Raw genomic sequence first — 22660 nt, 5'->3', positions numbered from 1 at the left:
GATTTTTATCCTCCTCTCTTTTTATTTAGGTGCCCTACTCAGAATTGGGTGGCAAGACCCTGGTGATGGCCGTTTATGACTTTGACCGTTTCTCTAAGCATGACATCATTGGGGAATTTAAAGTCCCCATGAACACAGTGGATTTCGGTCACGTAACTGAGGAATGGCGTGATCTGCAGAGTGCCGAGAAGGAAGAGGTAAGGAAGACATTAGCATTTCTAATACAACGAGCTGTACTCGCCAGTTGCTCCCCACATAATAACCTATTGAAAGAATCTCTCTGCACATGATGATGTGGGCCTCCAGCTGCTGACAGCTGGCAAAATAGGGTTAAGGGATTGATTGCATAACCTTATTAAAAAGCACACAGGTCTTCTGGGTCTTATTTGAAAGAAAAGAGAAAGATTTGCGTGCTGTGTCTATAGATAATTCCCTGTACACACACACACACACAAACACACACACACACGCCCACTATCTGCTTCCAAAAAGCTTCCAAAATGCCAGACACGCACACATCTACTTCTTTAAAAGGACAGTGAAAAATCATCTTATTCTTTGTATTTTTCCACAATCATTTTGTGTTTTCTACATAGGTTATGTAGCTATTAAACAGAAATCAAATAGCACTTTCCCCTTGATTATGTCTGCATATCACAGACCGTTCATTGTTTCTCCACAGATATCGGAGTATGATGGGTGGAACATCAAATATAATTCACAAAGGCTGATATTAAATCCATTTTTTAAATGACTCACATTTTTATAGTACTCTTCACATTGTTTTTTCCCCAGTTTTAACAGTTCAGCCCAGAATTTTTCTGTGATTTAAAAAGGGAAGTTCAATATCCTTAGTGCATTTAAGCTACATAATAATCAATTCTATTTGATTATGCTATGCCTGCCTAGCGTTTTTCTGTGCAAATTTTCAACAGGCCAATATCAGAAAGGCAAACAACTCTAACTTCTCTGAATTCCTAAAGCAACAACTTTTCTAGCCATTTCTGGGGTCCTGACCATCCCTTGGGTGATTATAAGCCCAAGGGATTGTCAACAGCCTCCTTCAGGATTTCTAGGATTGTGTCATGTGTGATCCCTTTGGGGCCACCAGGGAGATGAAAGAGAGGCCCAAGCCCTCAGAGAAATTCAGCCAAGCCCATTACCTGGGAGTCCTCTCAACCTGAGATTTTCTATGATCTATGTAACTCAGTGAGGTTTTAGAACAGGTTTGTTGATTGCTGTACTGCAATCAAATCTTATTAGTGCTCTAAAATTATTATGTGGTTGTAAAAAAAGGAATAAAAGGTATTTGAGCTGAGCTCTTCTTTCCTTTTGGAAAGAAAGATATATAACTTAACCAAGTATGTTAGTCAGAATTAGATCCGTGGATACTGAAATCAATTTAGCCCCACTGTGGATATTATTTAAAAAAACCATGCAAGGATAATATTGAGTTTTTAAATTTTGTTATGTTTATAAGTAGTTCTTCTCTTTGAGTGCACTAGTATCAATATTAAATCCAACATGTTTGAAAACAATCACTTGATCATAATGTTTCTAATTATTGAGCAAAGTAATGAGCTGTTTTGTTGAATTTTTATATTTTGTTGAAAGGTTTTACTTTATCAATTCCTTGCAGTTGGGGTGCACAGTGGGACTATAACAAATACTTATTAACAGAAAGGGGTTTTATTAGCTGAATGGTTAGTGGTTCGCCTGTTGTGTATCAGAATATGACCCACTCATCCTTCACAATAGTTACCTGTCCAGAGTTCATACTGCTCACCTTCACCTGATCACTATCAAGTGGTATGATATTCCAAGATCATATTTACCTGGGTTTCTGAAAAGTTGGCAAATATTTTTGCCTGAGTTAAGAAAATATTTAAGAAAAAAAATAAGGAAAATGTAAGCCATCTAGCAGTTCTCCTCTTTTGAAAATTCTTTGAATATGAACAGAGTTTTAGACTTGGCAATAGGCCGACAGGCTTGGCTCTAGACTCGAGCAGAGAAGATAGACTGACCAAAAAGAATCCCATTTTTCTTTTCACCCCCTTACTTGCTCTCTTCTTTCTCTCTTTTCTATTTCCTTCTTTCTTCTTCCATGTCTTCTCTCCCTATCTATGACTCTTGTAGCCCAACTCATTCAAAAATATTATGTGGATATTTACTATGTAGCACTACATTTCTAGAACTGTGTAAGTACTAAACAAAGTGAATGGGTAGCCCCGGCTCCGGCTTTCATGGAATATAGTGTGGTCTCCTTTTCCTTCCTCATGCCAATCTTTGTGTTACTCATGGTCGGTGACCCTGGTTTTAGGAAAAAGTCCTGTCTGAAAATCAAACACTCCTGGGTTTCAATTCTGACAAGTCCATTTACCAGATCAGAGAAGTTGGACACGCTACTTAAGCTCTCTAAAATTCAGTCTGTTGATCTAGGAAGGGTTTTACCATCATCTACCCCTTGTCTTCCAGATTAAGTAGGATAGAGTATTAAGTGCCCAGTAGAGAGCCTGGTATGCAGTAAGTGAGCAAGAGATCACCCATTCTTTCTTCTTGGCCAATCTTTTCTGTGGTCTTTTACTTTGTTTTTACCTCCCTATTCATTCTGGCCTTTTCCCTCTATCCAAATCTACTTCTCTCTTCTTTTTCTCACCACCATTCTACTTACTGAATGTCTCTGCAAGTTTTTAATGGGAAATAATTCTACAACCACATTTTTAAACTCTTGAGTCTTTCCTCTTTGATATCTACTTGGGAAGAGCAATTTTTAGTTTGAAGTTGAGGGACTATTTCCTTTTATCATGATATAGGAAGCCTCATAAAACAGATGTCTAGCTTATGAAATAGCTCCAGATGACTACAACCAGGTGTAAACTTTCTCATAATAAATGAAGTAAGATTCCAATCACATTTTTGTACCTGAATAATTACTTATTCTCACTGATACACACTCTATTTATTTCATGCTACTGTCCATTAACTGCAGGAAAATTATAGTTGTATGACTATTCTGTAGTCCAGATTTACTTTGGTTCTCACAATTTTAAAGATACTGTTTTTCCATTTTACATGAACAATTCTGTTCATGATTTTCATTTTCCTTTTATCTAACAGTGTTGAGTGTTGTTTTTAATATAAAAAGTGAAAGGTATTTACAAAAGTGAGGAAAAAGGGAATTCAAGAAACAGCTTTGGAATCTAGAAACCGAGGCACTCATCACAGTAGTCTGGTTCAGGTTGGCACTTGGATTTAAACAAGTTAAATCCAACCCGCTGAGATCCAACCCTGTGATTTTGGCTTTATTGCCAGAAAGTTAAAAATCATAAAAGTCATAAGATAGTGAAGCAATTATGTAAGTTAAAAATTTGTTATTTTAGTGATCAGCTAAATGTGCAAGCAGTTTAGGGGAGACAAGGGGATATAGCCTTATCTGGAAGATACCAAGCACATGTTGAAAATGTAAAGGTGTGTGAAAGAGATAAGCTATGCCAGGAAGAGCCCTAACAAGCACAGGGCTCCCACTGTTAGATTCTAGCCCCTAGGGAAAGCATCTCTGGTCAGATTTCCATTCCGAATTGGTAAGTTTCTCTGACACAGTCAAAGCCTCCTTACTGGTTTAAGTTCACTCAAGGTGTCTTGCCTTCTGCCTTCTAACAGATAAAGATGGAATTTGACTTTACAGACCACTAGACCTTTTTCTTTCTTTTTGTTTCTTTAAAACAGAAAAGTACATCCTCTGAGTGGAGAGACAATAACAAAGCTTTTCTTTTTTCCCTTTTTTTAGGATAGGGCCTCAAAAATCATCTTTTACAAAAGGCTTTTTAATCACCCATTTGCAAAATGTTTCTACTATTATAACTTCAGGCTAGGTTTTTGAGATTTTCTTTTTAATCATTCAATAAATATTGATGCTGCCCACCGGTCAAACCTGAACCCAGCCCTCATACTTTTATAATAGTCCAGATTGATACAACTGCTTAATTACTTCAAATGTTATAATGAATGGCTAAAATTCCATTTTTCTTTTCTTCTTAAATTTTATGATTTTAGAAATTGTCTTAGTTCTGCACCCCAGCATCAGTTATCTTTAAAGCACTTAGTTCCTTTTTTTTTTTTGCATTTTATCCCTAATTTTTATGTATTTTTAGTATTTTGTCCCTAATTTATATATTTTAACCTCCACTATTACCTCTTATCTCTAAAAACAACATAAGAAATAGATACCGCCAGAAAACAACTGAGCCTTTTTTTCTTTTTACTTTCAAACAAGAAATTTTTTTCCTCCATTAGAGAATAAGTCTATCACCTCTGCTTTGTGTGGAATTTGTTAAAGAGTGGTTTTTAAATGAGATTCGGTAATCCAGTGCAAATGGGAAAAAAATTGATTGCTGAATTAAAGCTAGTTGGAACATAATTTAATTAGTACCCAAGCAGAAGGGTAGAGAAACTACTTTATTGCCTTAATAGAAAATCAATTTTGCAACAAAATTTCACATTTTTAAGCCTAATTAGAAAAACATTTACTTCACAGAAAAGCATTTGGAAAATACATATTCAGTCAAATGGCAAAAATTGTTCCAACTCCAATGGTCAATTACTTGATATTTCTTTGGAATGAGTTAAAGTCATTATTCCTTACGACATCTCTTATGGCCAAAGATCATAAAAGAACTGATGTTATTTCTAAGTGTACTTAGTAGTCAGATGGTAACTCATACCCTCTGAGAATCTCTGCACAGCAAATCAATGCCGTGAATGGAAATCCTCCCAAAGGTTAATTGGTGGAATTTAAACATGGATGCCAATAAGAACCTTCCTTGTCATTTACAATGTATCACATTAGAGAAGTCCACCAAAGACACCTATTTTGATCCATAACATTACAGAAAATTATATTTATTTGTTTTTGGTTTTTTTACTTGTTCATTGTCTGCCTTTCCTCCCTTCCCCGCCAGCCTTAAGACTATAAGCTCCATCCCAGCTGTGGTCATACCTATTGTTCCCCGCTATGAGACCCAATTTGATCACAGGGGCAAGCACACAGTAGGTGTGCAAAAATATTTTTGATTGAAGGAATGGGGGAAGGTGTTTATTATACTGTGAGATATTTCAGAACTCCCTTTTTAAAGTCCCTATCAGTAACAGTAATTCTGTTCTTGTTTTATAAATGAAGTCCAGGATCTTCTGAAAGCCCATCAACAAAATACACCAGCATTAAACAATGAAAATGGTTTACTAGCTTTAAGTATTTTGGTCTTTCTTTTTTTCAGGATTTTATTTATTTATTTGAGAGAAAGAAAGAGAGAGCACACGTGAGCAGGGAGAGGGGCAGAGACACAGAATCTCAAGCGGACTTTGTCCAATGTGGGCTCTACCTCATGACCCGTGAGATCATGACCTGAGCCAAAACCAAGAGTCAGATGTTCACCTGACTGAGCCACCCAGGCACCCCAGTCTGTTTCTTTTAAAAGCGAGGCAGTGTAGATGCTTAGCAAAATCACTGTTGTTACTGCTTTTGTTGATGGTCATTAAGATGATGATAGTTGTTAAGGCTTATTCAGTATGGTGTTCTCTTCAGCATTCTTGTCACCCTGTTTTCATGATGCACAGAAAGCCTTGTGGTTTAGCTTAGTTTAACTTTATCTGAAAAATTAAGACTTAGTGAAAGCTATGATGTCAGTCTCTGCTTGCAACATGGAAATTTACCAAGGAAGAAGTGGAGAAGAATCAACACCAAGGAGACTTCAAAGAATATGAACAAATATCTAAGTTTATCATAGTATTAATCACTACTCAGATTTATAACACAATAGAGATGATATAGTGGTATTCAGTTGTCTTATAATAAGACCATGATATAATTTAATGCATTTAGTATATATATGTTCATTTTATAGGACTTGGAATATAATAATTCCATTTCAACTATTACAGAAGTAGAGTTGCCTTTGATTTTTTAGCATGTTTTTGGCCATAGCTATGGTTTACTTGATTTTGAGTCTTCAGTTAGAATTTCAATCTCCAATTATAACAGTATTGCTATGCATAACAAGCATTGTCTGCTCCACAATGTGGTTTCTAAGAACATCATAGGAAAAAGAAAATAACTTGAAATATCCCTCTAGTGTGTAGTAGCACTTGATGGCCTTTCTAGTTAAGAAGACTTTTTTCACGCACAAATGGACGAGACCAATCCTCACTTCACTGAGTTTCTAAATGAAAATTTAATATCATTTTATTTTTCATTGTGAATTCTCTAGAAAAGTAATCTAAATTTAGACTTTAAAGAATTAAATTGGGGGAGAGCGATGCTGGGTATTTTCAAAATACCTCTGATGACCTTGCATTGTCCTACTTCAACCTGCTGCACTGCTCTCCCCTTCACAACTCTCACCACCCAGAGGCCTGTATTCCCAGCTCTGCTCTCATTTCCAAAACTCACCTTTATTAAAACTCACTTTAACTTCACCACCTAAGCTATAAACACAAATAATAAAAGCTACCTTTCACTGAGAGTCTACTATATGCCAACAAAAAGAGTTCTCACAACACTCTTCAAAACTGGCATTATTGTATCTATGTACAAAATGAAGGGATGAGACCTGAAGCCCAGGATAGTCTAAGTAATTTGTCCAAGTTCATACAACTGATGGCAGAGCTAAAATTCAAACATAGGTCTAAAGCCCACACTTTTCTATTTAACCATACTGTCTTCATTAGGCAGTCTTTGCCAGTCATTTCTGCCCCCAAAATACAGCTGTAAACTCAATTTAAATACAATAACAAAAAACCAACTGATGGGAACTAGTTTTTCTCAGCTTTGACTTATTTTTTTCAGAATCTTAACATTTGGTCAGTCTGCTTTGACAACTTACACATTGTTAAAACTTACATATATATATATATATATATATATACACACACACACACATATATATACACACACACACATATATATACATATATTATACATTTATATATATTATATATATTTTATATATATTTTTCCCCTCATATATATATATATATATTTTTTCCCCCTCCAATATTATAATATATTGCAAATGTATGTAACATAGTAAAAAAAAAAAAACAAAAAACCAGCTCTGGCATTTTGTTTTTTTTAAATATTTCAAATACTCAGCATGAACTCCTGCCCAAGATACAAAGTCTGCAAATGCCAAAGTACTCATTAATACAAACATGTTATTATTTACTCATGAGTGCTGATGAACTTAATGAAGGCAGAGGGATTTCTCTTTGCATTTAAAAAAAATAAATAGAATATAAATTCCTATCCATTCATTTAAAATGCAGTATCTATGCAATTAGTATAAAAATATATTGTAAAGTATATGAAGTATATAAAACAAAAAATTAACACTCGCATATGGGAAGTGGCAATAATAGTAACAAAACTTTATAAGGTAAAATAATAAAAGCTTCAGGAAGAGCAGAGTAAGAAGTATAAATTCAAATGTACCATATGTTTTAAGCAACAAGAAAAAACATGGACAGGGAGGCCCCCCTGAAGACTGGAAAAAAGTGAACCAGTCGTTAAAACAGAGAATTGGAAGAGGCAGAAAGAAATGGAGACTGCCCTCCAGAAGCGAAAAAAGGTCAGCTAGAGCAAATTTTCAGAGCTGAGACCGCCAGCACCAGGTCCAGCCAACAGTGGAGTGCGAGCTTGAACAGATACCCTACAACTGGATAAACGAGACTGAGCAAAGCAGTGCGCTGACAGCGCGTTTCTTAAGTGTCAGCCGGACGAATCTAGACTCTGGTCATTAAGTGAACCTTGTTCTTCCCAAGGACAAGACTTGGGCTAGGAGAGCCAGACCCACATCTATGCCAACACTCTACTAACTGCTTCTCTCACGTTATTTCATGTAATTCTTGGGGCAGTCCTGTGGGGGTGACTCCTCTTCTCCCTGTTCCACATATTAGAAAATATAATTTGGGCGCCTGGGTGGCTCAGAGGATTAAGCCTCTGCCTTCAGCTCGGGTCATGGCCTCAGGGTCCCGGGATCGAGTCCCGTATTGGGCTTTCTGCTCAGCAGGGAGCCTACTTCCCCTACCCCTGCCTGCCTTTCTGCCTACTTGTAATCATCTCTCTCTCTCTGTGTCAAATAAATAAATAAAATCTTAGGAAAAAAAAAAAAAAGAAAGAAAGAAAAGAAAATTTGCCCAGTGCCATCCATAAACAAACAACAGAGCACAGATTTAGACCCAGGTCTGCCTGAATCACAAGCCCATTTTCTCTCTACTCTGCCATACAGCCACTCAGCTGACGAAAGCTCAGGGAGTACATGGATGCGGTCTCATGCACCTCCTCTCCAGAGCCTATCACTGCACCTGGAACACCCACAGTGTTTAAATATTTCCAAGTGAACCGAGAAAATTAGAAAGAGATGAGAATTTTTTCGAACATACATCCTGAGTTATACCACCTTCAGGGAAGTCATCTTTGAAAGATGCCCAGTAGTCCCAGGGTACTGCTTTTATGGTACCCCAAAATCTTTTGAATTCTATCTTCTCCCTCCAGGAGTCTCTCTCAGTGTACAGTACATTCTTTTCTCAATAGTGGCTTCTTTTTGTCTTCCCAAGGTACATTTTATTGAAATGGCTGTAAACTCTTTAGTGTCCTGTAGGAATGGATGATCAAATGGAGAAAAGCAATTTTAGTTACTGTGGTAAAATAAGAGGATGGATGTTCTTGTAAGCTTTGTATTCTGACTCTGGCCAAAATGTTGCAAGTATTAGCATCATTGTGTGGTCTCTCACATGGGTCACTATGGGAAAAATTATTAGGAGATACAAGTTCTGACACATATAATATGAAGGAATCCAATTGTTTTAATAGCAACTGATGTAAGGGTTAGGCTTTCTTTTAACTCAAAGAATATAAAGGTTGTCAGTTGAATTTTGAGTAAAGCAGAGTAGAGTAGTTTAGAAGCATGGATTTTTGAATACAGATTGGTAGAGCACCAGTGAAGAGTGGGAGTTGAAAGGGGAACAAACAGAAAAAAACAAAATGGGGAAAATGACATAGGTAAGAACAATCTTGCCTGTATCAAGTTTATTATTGAAATAGTGAAGAGGTTCTTGAGTGGGAAGCAACGTGATCAATGCAGAATGTCTTACTCTGTCATGTCCGCCATCTTCCCCACATTTGGATCTTTTACAATGTAATCCTTTCTGGGGAGTTCATCATATGTTTTACAACTTTTTTTTTTATTATCTTGTTTGTGAATTCTTCAAATTAAATGTTTTTACCTTCTGTCTCACTCCTACCTCACTCTGAGCAGGCCAAATGTTTGTGTTGTGAAATCCGTAATCCATTACAATCTGTTACTCTGCAAGTAATGAAATGTCAGCAGTTGAGTTGTACTGTGTGTACTACAGAAAAAAGGAGAACGAGAACTCGCTGAGAAGCACCAGCTTAAATAACTAAAAGATCAAAGAGAAGGAGCATCCACACCCACACTTGCTTGTTTTAAACAAGGCTAAAAGTTTTTTATGAATTTTATGAACAAGAGTCTCCAAATTGTTTTGAGTTACTTTAATTCATTTATTTTTATTTATTCAGCATGTATGTATTAAGACCCTTTTATTAGCCAGAGACGATGCCAGTTTTCAGGACTACAACACTAAAGAAGACAGACCCATTAAGCTTAGACAGTTATACTTTTATGGTGACACAGCACTGTAGGGGAGATTAAAGCTCTGGCCTTGGACTCAGCCTATGTGGACCCAACCATGACTCCACTTACTATCAGTGTTGCTTAACTTCCTAAAAATGGGTTATTACCCACCTGCGTGAGCTAAGATACACTCTAAATTAGTGTACACTAAGATACACTCTAAATCAATCACATGAAGTACTTAGAACAATTCTTGGCACCTAATAAACTCTGAGTAAATGTTATTCTTATTGTTGGAAACACAAACCAGTCCCCTTCTTTCCTTGTCATCAAACAAACAAACAAACAAAAAAAACCATCACCCTGACCACTACACCTGTATCTTTCTTTTTGTGAAGACTTAGACAGACCCAGCGTTCAGAGGGCATTGTCAGGCACGGTTTTGATCAAAAGGAGGTGTCTGAACACAGATCCCAAGTCTGAGAAGTATGAAAAGAGGTCTTAAATAATAATGGGGGGGAAGGCAATTTACCTCCTAAGTGTATACCCAAGAAAAATGGAGGCACATGTACACACACACACACACCACCAAAACAAACAAACAAAAAAAACTGTATGAGAATGTTCACAGCAGTGTTTTTTAACAGCCAAAAATCAGAAGGAGCTCAAACTTCCATCAGGGGGTAAATAATTCAACATGCTATATACATATAACAGAATATTATTCAGCCACACACACAAAGAGCAAGGCCGCACTGATACAGGCTACAATACAGATGAACCAGAAGAGGCAAATCCGCAGACTGACGGGGGCCGAAGGCTGGGAGTCGGGGGGTTCAGTGGGGAGTAATGAAGAATGACTGCTAATGGGTATGGGTTTCTTTGTGGGTAATGAAAGTATTCTAAAATTAGGGAGTGATGATGGTTACACAATTCTGCAGATACCAACATCCACTGAATTAGACCATTTAAGAGGGTGAATTTTATGTTAGGGGAATTTTATCTCAGGAAAGCAGTTTTTCCAGAAGTGTTTCAAGCACTGAAACCCTAAATAAGGAAGCCTGATGTTTGAGGTTGATCCACAGCCCCATTTGAAATCATACTCGGGTACACTGTTGGTTCTTTCCTGATGTGGTTTGAAAAGTTTAGAGAGGTTTCCTCAAAGTATTCTGGTTTCCCTTTGAACCACAGCATTTGTCTCCAAGATCATGCTCTCTCACCACATGGCTCTTGATATAAGGTCAACACTAACATCCTTGGGTTGGAAAGAACGCAGGCCTATGCACAGGCCACGTGGCTAGCCAGGGAGAACCCAGGATTCAGACACCAGTGCTTGATTCCAAAGCCATTGTCTCCTGGTCTATACACCTCCGGGTAGGAAGTGTTAGTCTTAATTCTCCTGACATATAAACATTGTTTGAAAAATATGAAGACTAATCCTTTTACAGTCTGTCTCTACACCACAGCTTCTCAAATTCCCCCAGTCATTTAGTCACTCTTTTCTGGGCCCTTTCTCGCAACATTATGCATTTTTTGAGGTAGAAACTGATACATAATAAACGCACTCCTATGAAATGTACATTTCAGCGTGTCTTCACTGTTTTGTCCACCACTATAACCACCACTGCAGGCAAGCTGTAGAAGGTTTCTTACCCCAGAAAAAGTCCCACGTGCCTCTTTGTCATCAATCCCCGGTGCCTAGAAGTAATCCATTCTGCTTTTTCTCACCATGGCTTAGTTTGCCTGTTTTGAACTACATATAAATGGAATCCTACTGTTCTGGGTCCAGATTCTTTTGGTCCAGATGTTTCTGGGATTCTTCATAAAGCTGCATGCCACAGTTCTCTCCTTATAACTTAGTGTTCTAGTGCATGAAAAGGCCACAATTTACCCATTTTTGTGTTGATGGACATTGGGGTTGTTTCCAGTTTTGAATTATGATGAACAGAGCAAAGTACTTGCCCACCTTTCTGGGGACACATGCTTTCATTTCACCCAGCACTACTAGTTCATACGGAGGTGTATGTATCATGTTTTCTTAAGCTAAAGTGACCAGCACCCCAGGTAATAAATAGTCCAAGTAGAATTGTACTGGGATATTTACTATCTGGGATTCAATAGTATCTTCTCACTTTAAGGAGCCTCCTTCATGATGCTCAGCTCACTTTCATCCTTGATCTTGACAGTATATTATCTATGCTATGCCATGCACTTGGCACCTTATTACATGCAGCCCTGTTGTGCAAGTGTAACTGCTTAGCCACATAACGCTCATACATGGAAAGATGCCTGGTTTGCCTGTTTTGTTGACTATGCAGGTGGGGTATGAGCTCCTTCCAAGGGAAGTATTTCATACTTTTGCACATCATCATGAGTGAGCACCCAAGAAAAAGCATGGAATGGGTCAAGTGAGGATATAATTCTGCGTCCAAATCCCATCAACTTTCTAAGCCTCTTTTCTTTTTATGAAAAATGTAAAATAGAGTATGTACTTTTACATTTGAAAACTGTTTTTTCCAATGGTGTGTACTAAATATATAGTTATGCAACCACTAAAACAACCTAATTTTAGGATATTTCCATCGCCCCAAAAAGAAACTTCATGCCCATTTGCAATCATTCCCATTCCTACCTCTCATCCAGAGGCCACTGTTAATCTATTCCCTGTCCCTATGGATTTGCCTATTCTAGACTTTGCCTATCAGTGTAATCCTGTAATATGTGGCCTTAGAAAGTCTAATGTTGGGATGCCTGGATGGCTTAGTCAGATAAGCATCTAATTTTGACTCAGGTCATGATCTCAGGGTTGTAGGATCAAGCCCCACCTGAAGCTATGTGCTGGGCATGGAGTCGGCTTAAGATTCTCTCTTTCCCTCCCTCTCTATTCCTCCCCGCCCCAAACCCCCTGCCCACCCTTGCCTTGTGCTCTTTCCCCCACCCCCAAAAAAAAAAAAAAAAAAAAAAAAGAAAAGGAAAGAAAAAGAAAAGATTAATGCCAAATAAATTCCTAAAGTAAGTGGATACATTGAATAATGAGTCACCTTGTTTGATGGGGCAAAATCTATCCTTTGCAGTTCTGTTTAACAATTACGGGACATTTTTTCCCTCTTACTGTGGGGCCAGTGACAGTCTCAGTATCTCTGGGCCATTCCTGTCCCCCGCTTTCCAGATTTCAAGTGCCTTCAGGCAAAGTGGAATGGCACCTAAGTTTTTGGAAAAGCTGATGAAAGAATTCTCCGTGGGTCTACTTCAAACAGAACGATCCTGCACTTGTTGTCTCCTGCTCCCTTACCTGCTCTCTCCCCTGTTCTTCATCTCTTCACAAGAGGAACTCCAGGGACAAAAAGAAACTATTTAGTTTACTTTCTTGTTCCACTTTTAATGTCCCCCAAGTCATTAATAATATGCGATTATTTTCTCCCTGAGATGGCCAGGAATGTACGTCAGAGTGCTCACTGGAGTGTCTTTCTGCTGGGCTCCAGGAGCAGGCAAATTCCGGCGTGGAAAACAGGAGAGCCTGGGCCACCAGGTGAACCCAAAGCCCAGCAAATCCAGCCGTGAGCAAACCATCCGCATATGCATTTTAAAATGCTTAGAGGGCGGTGTTCTTAGAAGTGATGCCTTTCATCCTAGAATGAGCCCTTGCTTTCAACATCCTTTCTGAAAGTAACTTCAAAAATCAGGATTTTTTTTTTTTTCATGTGAAACATAATTTATGCTCAAGGACAATTTTCTGGACTTCAGGGAACACCAGAGCATAGGGATGAACATTTCAGAGTAAAGCACAAGGTCCCGCAGACAATGCTATTTTTTTTTTTTTTTAAGTACTTAGAGAATGAGAAGACTTGGCTGTAAGTTTCAAACACTTTGGCATGTGGTGAGAGGTTGTGTTTACCAAAAGTTAATCAACTACTCTTCAGTGTAAGATGTTATTTCTACATAAATAAATCAATATTCTGACAAGGTACTCCCCTGAAGTCTTGCTTTCTGCTGTTGTTCAAGGAGAGAAGAGGGAGGCAACGACCTTCTGGAACCAGCATGGCAGGAATAGTCTGTTCTTAATTGTATCTCAGGGTCAAAAAATAAAAATAAAGTTGAGATTAGAATTTGAAATAGGTCAAGAGTCTGGAGTTTTATGTTTTGATTTTGGAACACATTTTTCAACAGCTTAAGTCATAAAGAGGGAATGCAGACAGTCTTTGAAATACTAATATAGAATCAACGTCTATGTTTGACTTAAGATTCTGAGGAGAGATGTACACTCTGTTTGAGGCCACTGACTTTCCAAGTACTATCATACTGCTATTTTGTTTATATTGAGGCCATGTTTGAAAATTACACGAAGGCTCTAGAACCTGCGTGTCACAGTAGACTTGCCTAATTTTAAGGGGTAAAAAGTCATCCATGTTTCTATTTGGTACACTATTTGCAAGGCTCTATTAACCAGAAAAATCAGGTAGAGCAACACTTACCATATATATATTCCCATCTCCAGTGTTTATATGAGCCAGGCACTGTGCTAAGTATGGTAGCTCATTTACTCCTAACCACAACACTATGAGTAGGTATTTTTATTATCCCAAATGTATAGACGAAGAAGCCAAAACAGAGAAGTTAAAAATCATACTAGGTCCTATAGCTAATGGGATAACTGAAACTCAGACTTTTGTCTGACTGCACAAACACCCTTTATGCTAGACAGCCTCTGAGAAAGAGGTGATAGAGCCTGTGATAGGGAGATTTTCATCTATGAATACATGAACTCACTGCATATGCCCTACAGTGTTTCTCCCTAACACTTCTTCCACTCCCACGCCACGACCATGCTCTGTGAGGGAGGCTATGATGCCTGCCTCAGCTTGACACCTCTCCTTATTCTGAGATGCTCCCAGACCTTCTGGGTCCGTCTGCCTGTGGCAGAGATAGACCTGGGAAAGACCCAACAGAACATCCCCAGGTTTCTGCTCCCAAGTCTCCCCATCCCACCCTCTGGTTTGTTCCATTCTGTTATGCTACAAGTTCCTGGAAATAGGAAATCATTGCTTCCCTGTCTTTCACTGCCTTTCCTTACAGCAAGTCTGAGAATGAACAGGGAGCAAGATGGCCTACACTGTAATCATGCATAAAACACTAAAGATTAAGGGGACATTTTAATGTTCTCCCAACAATGTTTAATTAGATATAGTGGAATGCAAGAACCTTTTTTTTTTTTTCCAAAACAAGATACTTTGTATGCTTGAAGTTCTCTAAGCCCTATGGGGAAAATCAGATACCAAGAGCTGCAGAATTATATAATTTTGGGTCATTGCTAAAATCGTTTTCAAAGCGCAAGCTGCCAAAAATGGAGGATTCCCCTATAAAATAATACAATTTGAAATATGGCACTGACTACCCTCCTAGATTTCCATTTCAAAACTCTAACTCTTATGAGAACAAGGGAAAGGAGGACGGAAAAAGCACGAGCTACATCTTACAAAGCCAGGTGATTACTAAATGTATGCCATCCCGTACCCGATTGTTTCTTTCCTCAAATCCAAATGTTTCCTATTTTGAAGATGACATTGTAGCATTCCCACCTGGAGATTTTCATGCCATCTTTACAGGAGTTACTCTAAAGAGCTTCACATACAACTTAGCCAAATTTTTAAATACTTTTTTATGTCAGATCTGAATTTTAGTGGGGTAACCAGCCTGTATGAAATGAACAGTTGCTGGTGCCATTTTCAGTCACAACTTTCAAAGCTCTGTATCAGTTGCTGCCTGTGCAGGAAACCAGATCTAGCACCATCTGTATCAGGTGATTTCTGGACACCTTGATTCTCACTACCACCACCACACCCCCAAGCCCCCAATCCCAGCCACTTCCCCCTGCTAGCTTGTGCTCCCTCTTCAGAAATTCTCTAATTTGCTAATGAGTATTCCAATTGCTCATCACTTTCCTTGGGAGGAAAAATAACTTACAAATTCCAATTTAAATGCGAAGTAAGTAAGTACATTAGCTCAGTGAAATCCCACACACTATAGTTAGCCATAGTTAGCCATGTTTGCAAATGAAGAAACTGGGGAACACAGGGGCTAAAACACTTGTCAAAAAATCATATAACAAGGAAGTAGTGAACAGACATTAAAATCAATGGTTTGATTTGCTCCAAAAAGTCCACATTAATTTTTATTTCTTCTACTTATAAATTCTTTAAGAGCAAGAAGTTCACATTAAATTCCTAGCACTGGGAGTTAGGAATGATTAGAGGAATGTATAAGGGATGCTGGTAATGAACTCACAGGCAGCAACACGTGCCTTTTGTGTTTTAAAAAAGTGGACTGAGGGGTACCTGGGTGGCTCAGTGAGCTAAGCAACCAACCCTGGATTTTGGCTCAGATCACGAGATCGATTCCCACATGGAGCTCGTGCTCAGCTCGGAGTCTGCTGGAGATTCTCCCTCTGTTCCTCCCACCACTCGTTCTTGTTCCCACTCATGCAAGCTCTCTCTACAATAAATAAATCTCCTTTAAAAAGTGGATTAAGGTTTTTCCTGAAGAAACAATCAGTATCAGAATGGTGCCTCTTTAAATTACATGCAAGTCTGAGTTCCTGTTCTTCCACTCCAGGTGTGCTAAAGTGAAGGGAAATTCTTTATCTCAGTCACTGTTAGTCCAAATACAATAGGAGTAAGCCTGAAAATAGAAAAGAGCTGATACATAGCTAAACTTTTTAACAAGGCTGATCTAGGGCAGAGCTGCTGTTTGGGGCATTTGGCCTGAGCCTGAGAGAAGTACTCACACCAGGATGTGTTGTACAAGTCACCGGGAATGAGTTCATGGCAAGACCCAGGACACAGTCTTGAGGATCGAGCCTCCTTTCAGTTCCTCATGTTCCACATCTAATGAATTCAGTGCCTTGGGCTAGAACTTAAGTAACTGGAAGCAAAAAGCAGCCCGTCATTGTAATTTCTACAGGAAGACAATGCTTGGGACGCAGAGTGATCTCTGAGTGGAGCACAGAGCCACTTGCCCAGCCATTAGTTAGAATGCCACGGAGCCAATTGGAAAGCGGAGGCGGGGAGCAGATGGGGGAAGTGCCGAGTAGGGTCTGTCTGTAGCCCAGGTGCTGACCCGCTGTCTCTCACCATCCCGTCCAGCCCGGCCATCATTCTCTAAGAAAAGGCTTCAGGCTGCAGCCTTTCTGGGTAAAATCATATGCACCTGACTTCAGAACTGAGCACGGAAATCATATCCTCAATGCAAGCTCTGGCAAACCTAAACCAAGACTGTGTAAATGTTAAGCTTCACTCTCTCAAAGAGTTTAAGACCTAAGTTATTCAAACACATTCTGAGACTGTGACAGGGAAGGACTAATCTATCCCCAAACAGAAACTGCTACTGACATCTTCTATGCCTCATCCTTCTGATTAAAGAGCTCTGAGAGTCCTTTCTTACTTAAGAGGCTGCATCCGTTTGGATGATCTTTCATGACCCATATATTTCGACTTGTCTTAATTTACATTTGTCCCCTGAAATGCAGATCATTAAGCCAGTAAGGAGTTTAAGATAATTGATCTCTTTCTTTCTGAGTGTCATGGTGACTATTATGAATGTTAACTCACATTTGCATGAACGTTCATATGTGCTAGGGCCTGCGGGGACTCAGCCCTGTGCTTCTGAACCAAATTCTGCTCTCCTTCACATCTTGGGACTTTGGCCTCGATGGTAGTCACTGCTCAGATTTGGGCTCTTAAAAGGACCAGAATCTCTTTCTCAGAGTGAGGGAACTGAGTAACTTTTGTCCATTTCAAATATCCACTTGAGCCAGCTTAGAATGACCTTCTGAAACCACTGAAGTCCAGGTATAAAGAAGGATGTTCAGATGACACATGGAAACCCAGAAGGACCCTATCTACAGTGTTCCGTGTTGAAACAGATATCAGAAAGAGCCTAGATCTCTGTAGGGTTTTTAAAAATAAGAATTGGGACATGGGTTTGTAGTCCTGCTCACAGGGAACAGACAAGGTGATCTCTTGTGGGATCTAGCAGTCTGGTGATTCATCAAAGAGGGTGTTTAAAAAGCAAAGGCATGAGAGAAACAGAGCTATGGCATCAATCTAAATCAAGGCTTACATGGACCTTTTTTTTTTTTTTTAATTTCCGATCTCTCCCTGCATTTTCATAAGTCCTATCCCAGTGGGACATACTCTCTATGATCACTTTGACAAACAACAGTTTTGGTACTTAGGTTTGTAGTCTCTTTCAAAGTAATCAATATCTGACAATGAAAAATAGCCAGATGCTGATTCCAAAGCTCTGGACCACAGTGATAGATTTGGGGAACTGACTTAGCAAACTGGGTTTCTATACATCAGCCCCTGGCTTGCTTTCTTGGGCCCATTGCCTGTGGACAGCACAGTCTCAGCAGAAGGTTAGACAAATGCAATAAAAACGGGAATCATATCATGTTGATTTTCCTACCAGGTACCTTGTAAAGAAAGGTACTAGGTAAAAATATTTTTTTCTTTATGTTTAATGAGGGTTACTTGCAGGAAAAAAAAAAAATTCTGTCCAGAGATGGGAAATTTCACATAGTAAAGAGTTCTTGCAGACAGAAGCACTAACAAGCTGAGCCTCTGGCCATCGTATCTAAACTAGGTAGATATTCATATTCGTGGATGCCGGCCTATGCTAACTTATTTCAACATGGCAAAATGCCCTCAGCCTTCAACGGTAAGAAAATGGCTACGTATAAACTACCACTTAGTGGAATAGTAGACAGCCATTAGACATAATTACATGGAAAAAATGCTTTTGTATGTTAGGCAGAAAAAGCAAAATATCAAATTTATATATATGCCTTAGATGTGAGTCTTTTAATATTTGCATAAGGAAAGAGGTAATTTGGGGATCTCTATAAGTGAGAGTATGGTCTTAGGATGCCAAAGGTGCTTTTGTTCTCCTTTTTAACATACATATATAAGTATAAATACACACATGCAATACACTTGACATAATAAATAATTTCATTTCATAATTCAACCTAGTACATTCTGATTTCAGAACAGGTTTTCAAGTGCTCTACCATGAGTTGTAAGAAAACGGGGATCAACTCACCTAATCCCTCCTCCATTTCCTTCTCTGTTCCAAATACCTTGATACCAACTGCAATATAGACCCATGAATGGGCTTCCATGTTAGCTTATGTTCAGCTAATGATCTCCTTTCCCTTGTCCCAAATTAGCTTGTCCCAGACATTTTCCCATACATTTCTCCAAGAAAGCATTCAGTATTTGCCCTTATGAAATCATTAGGAAACAGGAAGGTCAAAACAGACCAACATTTAAAAATATGACTCAGAGGACCCCTGCAGTACTGCAGAGCCCAAACCCCACGGAAGCATTACTTATGTCCTACGCACACACACAAAGTAGGAAATCTGGAAAGGGCTAAGAAAAGCTGTATGGCTGAAATAAATCTTGGCCAGCAAAGAGAAGTTTCTGTGGTAAATCTCGCTATGCCCCCACAAAGGAATGGGGCAAAATAACAAGATGAAGGCTTATGCCTTGGGTCACAGCAGCAGCAAATATATTGTTAAAAGGCTTTCAAGGCCTTGGAGATACCATCACAAAATCCTATTGACCTAAAAGACTTCCCTGAAGCGTGGATTTTTAAAAACCTGCATTCAAAATGCCAGCTAAGTTCTAGGATAAGTAGCCATCAAATCTGTCCTCTCTTCTCCTGGCCACCACAGTTTGGACATTCTCTAGAACATCTGAACGCCCCATAAGTATCAGGGGCAGCTAAGGACCTGGGTGAACCAAAACTGTTCATGCATTTCTGGAAGACTTTAGCCTATTTCTGGTAGCTAAGGACATTGGGCTTCCGGGCTGTCCTACCAGAAGCTCACAGAGGGAGGCATCCCAGGATTTACTGTGTCTCTTTGTAAATCACAGTTTCAAAGTGTAACACGGAACACCTTCTTGGTGGGGAAACGCTGTGCAGTGGCTAAAAACAAAAAAACTGTCATCTCATTCTTGGTGGATGTAGTAAAACAGACCATCAGATATTGAACAGGAAAAATATTGCTATGGACCTAATTTCATACCAAAAAATAGAACTGATCTTTGAGCTTGCTATTACTTTTTCAGTACCAAGTTCGGGTCTCTTTGTAAATGCCAGCTTTGAGTAATTGAAAAATGTCTATAAAGTCATTTCCAAGAAACCTAGAGTTTATGAAAAGCAGAGAAAATATGGTCCATTTCTTGTAAGGCTTATGGTTTCCTCTATTCTTTCTGATTTAGTGGCTGCAGAAGGCTCCTATAGGAAGAAGGGTCTTTGTACTCAGGTAGACCTGGGTTCAAAATGCCTCTCCCATTTGTGAACTGTGCCAACAGAAGTCAGTTGGCCTCTCAGGCTTTTAATTTTGTTATGCATCAGATGGAGAGTACAAACCCTTATCACAATGTCAATTATACCTCAATTTAAAAAAAAAAAAAATACCCTCATCACAGGCCATGGTAATAAGATGCAGTAACATGAGAAAACCCAAACTAGTAAGCATGAAATGAATACTAGCTCCCTTTTCTCCTTTTCCTTCCTTTACAGTCTTGGGCAGTTATAATTTACACAATAACTATTTGTGTTAAATTGCCTACTACCTCTTTAAAATACAAAGATGCTACTTATTGATAAAGGGGGAAAAAATACATAAAGCTTTCATCATGTGCCATGAAACACTTCCTGAGAGTGCAGTCCAACAAAAGGGACAGAGCTCTTCTTGCCATTCATGGAGAGTTAATTTTAGTATAATTATTAAAAAACTCAACTACTTGGGCTTCTTACAAGGTCGATCACATTACATTTCCTCTGCACGCCCTACGTTGGGCTATTCAGTCTGAGAGGCCTGTGACAAGCTATAGTTAATAAGTTTTCCATGGTGTCAAAAGTAATAATATTAACATGTCGTTGTGAGTTAAATTAATTTTGTTTTGTGCACTGGCCTGCATAAACATGAATGACATTTCGAAATATGATCAGGCAGGAACTGAGGAAGAGCCAAGTGGCAAAGCAGAATGAGACACGCTCACCAGAGCAGGGCAGCTGGCTGCATGCTTCTGGGGATGCGGGAAGAGAGACACACAATATTATTATAGCAAACTATGGGGGGGAGGGGTGGATGCTTTAGTTCATTTCGCCCCTTTAAAAAAAAAATCCTGAAGAGAGATTTTGTCTTTAGAGAAACTAGAGAGATGTTTGACATCCTGGCTCTATTTAGAAAGGAAAGAGCATCTCTTGGCTAATCTCTGATTTCAAGTATCTTCAACACACAGATTTTTTTTCTTTGCCTGCAAGAGGCAGCTGATTGGTAATAGCTTTTAAATGGATGACCGTCAAGTGGCTTTTTCAAATCCTAATGGTTGTGTTTATTTCAGAGACTTCTTCAGATCCCCCCCCTCCCAAAACCCTGCCAATGGCACCAATAAATATGCCATCTGTACACAGTTAGGAGATGCTGCTGAACTTAGAAAGAAAATATGTTACGATGACTCAGGGATCGGATGACCGAAGTGGCTGGTGTAATAGCTTGTCTTTTCCATTTGAGCTGTAGTATTTCAAGTGTTGCAACCACAAATCTAATTATGAGGAAAATGAAGATTTCCCTATTAAAATGGTTATTATAGGTAGGTATTTTATAATCCTTTGTACATTACATAGAGCTATTATATGTTACCTAGAATGTTCTATGGACACAACTCCAAGTTTGACAATTTGGGCTATATCCTATTATAATAAACCTCTACATTTCTTTCATGTATCTGCCAGCACTTGTTTTTTTCTGTCTGTTCAGAAGTATGATTGATATACCACCCAATTTTTAAACTTTTATATACAAGTTACACAAGTTCTTTTTTTTTCTTTTTTTTTTTTTTTTTTAAGAGAGAGAGCATGGGGTGAGGTGGAGAGGGAAAGAGAGAATCTTAAGCCGGCTTCATGCCGGGCTTGATCTCAAGACCCTGAAATCATGACGTGAGTCAAAATCAAGATCAGACACTTAACCAACTGAGCCACCCAGGCGTCTCTCTAAGTTTCTCTACTAAAATTAAGAGCACTCTGTTCTGGGCTGTCCATATTGTTTGATATCCACAGCCATCCCACACAATACGAAGTATCACTACCATCATTTTACAAAGGGAAAGTGAAGGGACTCTCCAAAAGTCATAGGACTATTAAGTTACTGAGTTTGTAGGTTAGCTCATGTCAGTCTGACTCCAAAGCCGAGGCTCCAGGTGACCCATTCCACAAAGACCCTTTCCTTATTTCTTCCCAGCCATCAATCCAGTATGTGTACTAAGTGCCTAAATAAGTAACTGCATGTTTTATACCTTCTACCTTTAATCTCAAATGGATTCACATCGGCAAAGGAAATGCCTCCTTTTTTTTTTTTTTTCATTAACCTGATGATGTAACTCAGCAAACACACATCTAAAGATCATTCCATGCTGAAGCAAGGTGTTATAGAGATGGATTAGACCTTGTTTCTCCCCTCAAGGAGTTCATAGGTAATGAGAAAGGGACATTGCTGTCTGGAGTAGAAAGTTCAAAGGGACACTGTGAAAGTAAATTGGAAGTGGGGTATAAAGGATGACTAGAAATTCAAGTTGAGAATAAGGTCTTTCAAGCAGAGGATACTGGCTGAGCTTTTGGAATATTTCAAGAACAAGATGCCTCGGTCCGGCTAGGATCTAGTACGTGCGAGAGGAAAATAATGGGGGGATAGAAATGAGCCAAAAAAATAAATAAGGGTAATATTTTAGGGCCTTGGATGTGGGAGGTAACATTTTAGTTTCACAGCTGGGAGTCAGGAGGATATTAAAGCTGCCAGGGGCTGGATCGGTTGTTTGGTTCAGAAAGCTAATTCTTTAGCAATACAAAGATTAACTGAGGTCTCTGGCCTCCATTCAGGAAATCGTTGCAGAGTATATAACACTATATGGCAGTGAAGAAAACTCAAGTTTGAAAATGTTTTA

At 38.9% G+C, this 22660-nt stretch overlaps 1 protein-coding gene across 2 annotated transcripts in view; it reads left to right on the top strand.

The window, feature by feature from the left end:
- SYT1 (synaptotagmin 1) overlaps positions 1 to 22660 on the top strand; it is a 539629-nt gene that overhangs the window by 397945 nt on the left and 119024 nt on the right. For both annotated transcript variants that reach the window (XM_059402413.1, XM_059402412.1), the window contains exon 7: positions 30 to 197. In XM_059402413.1, the coding sequence (XP_059258396.1) occupies positions 30 to 197 (168 nt within the window). The remainder of the gene's footprint in view (positions 1 to 29; positions 198 to 22660) is intronic.

Source organism: Mustela nigripes, chromosome 6, assembly GCF_022355385.1.
Source record: "Mustela nigripes isolate SB6536 chromosome 6, MUSNIG.SB6536, whole genome shotgun sequence".
NCBI classification, from domain to species: Eukaryota; Metazoa; Chordata; class Mammalia; order Carnivora; family Mustelidae; genus Mustela; species Mustela nigripes.
This window is presented reverse-complemented; position numbering and strand designations above follow the sequence as displayed.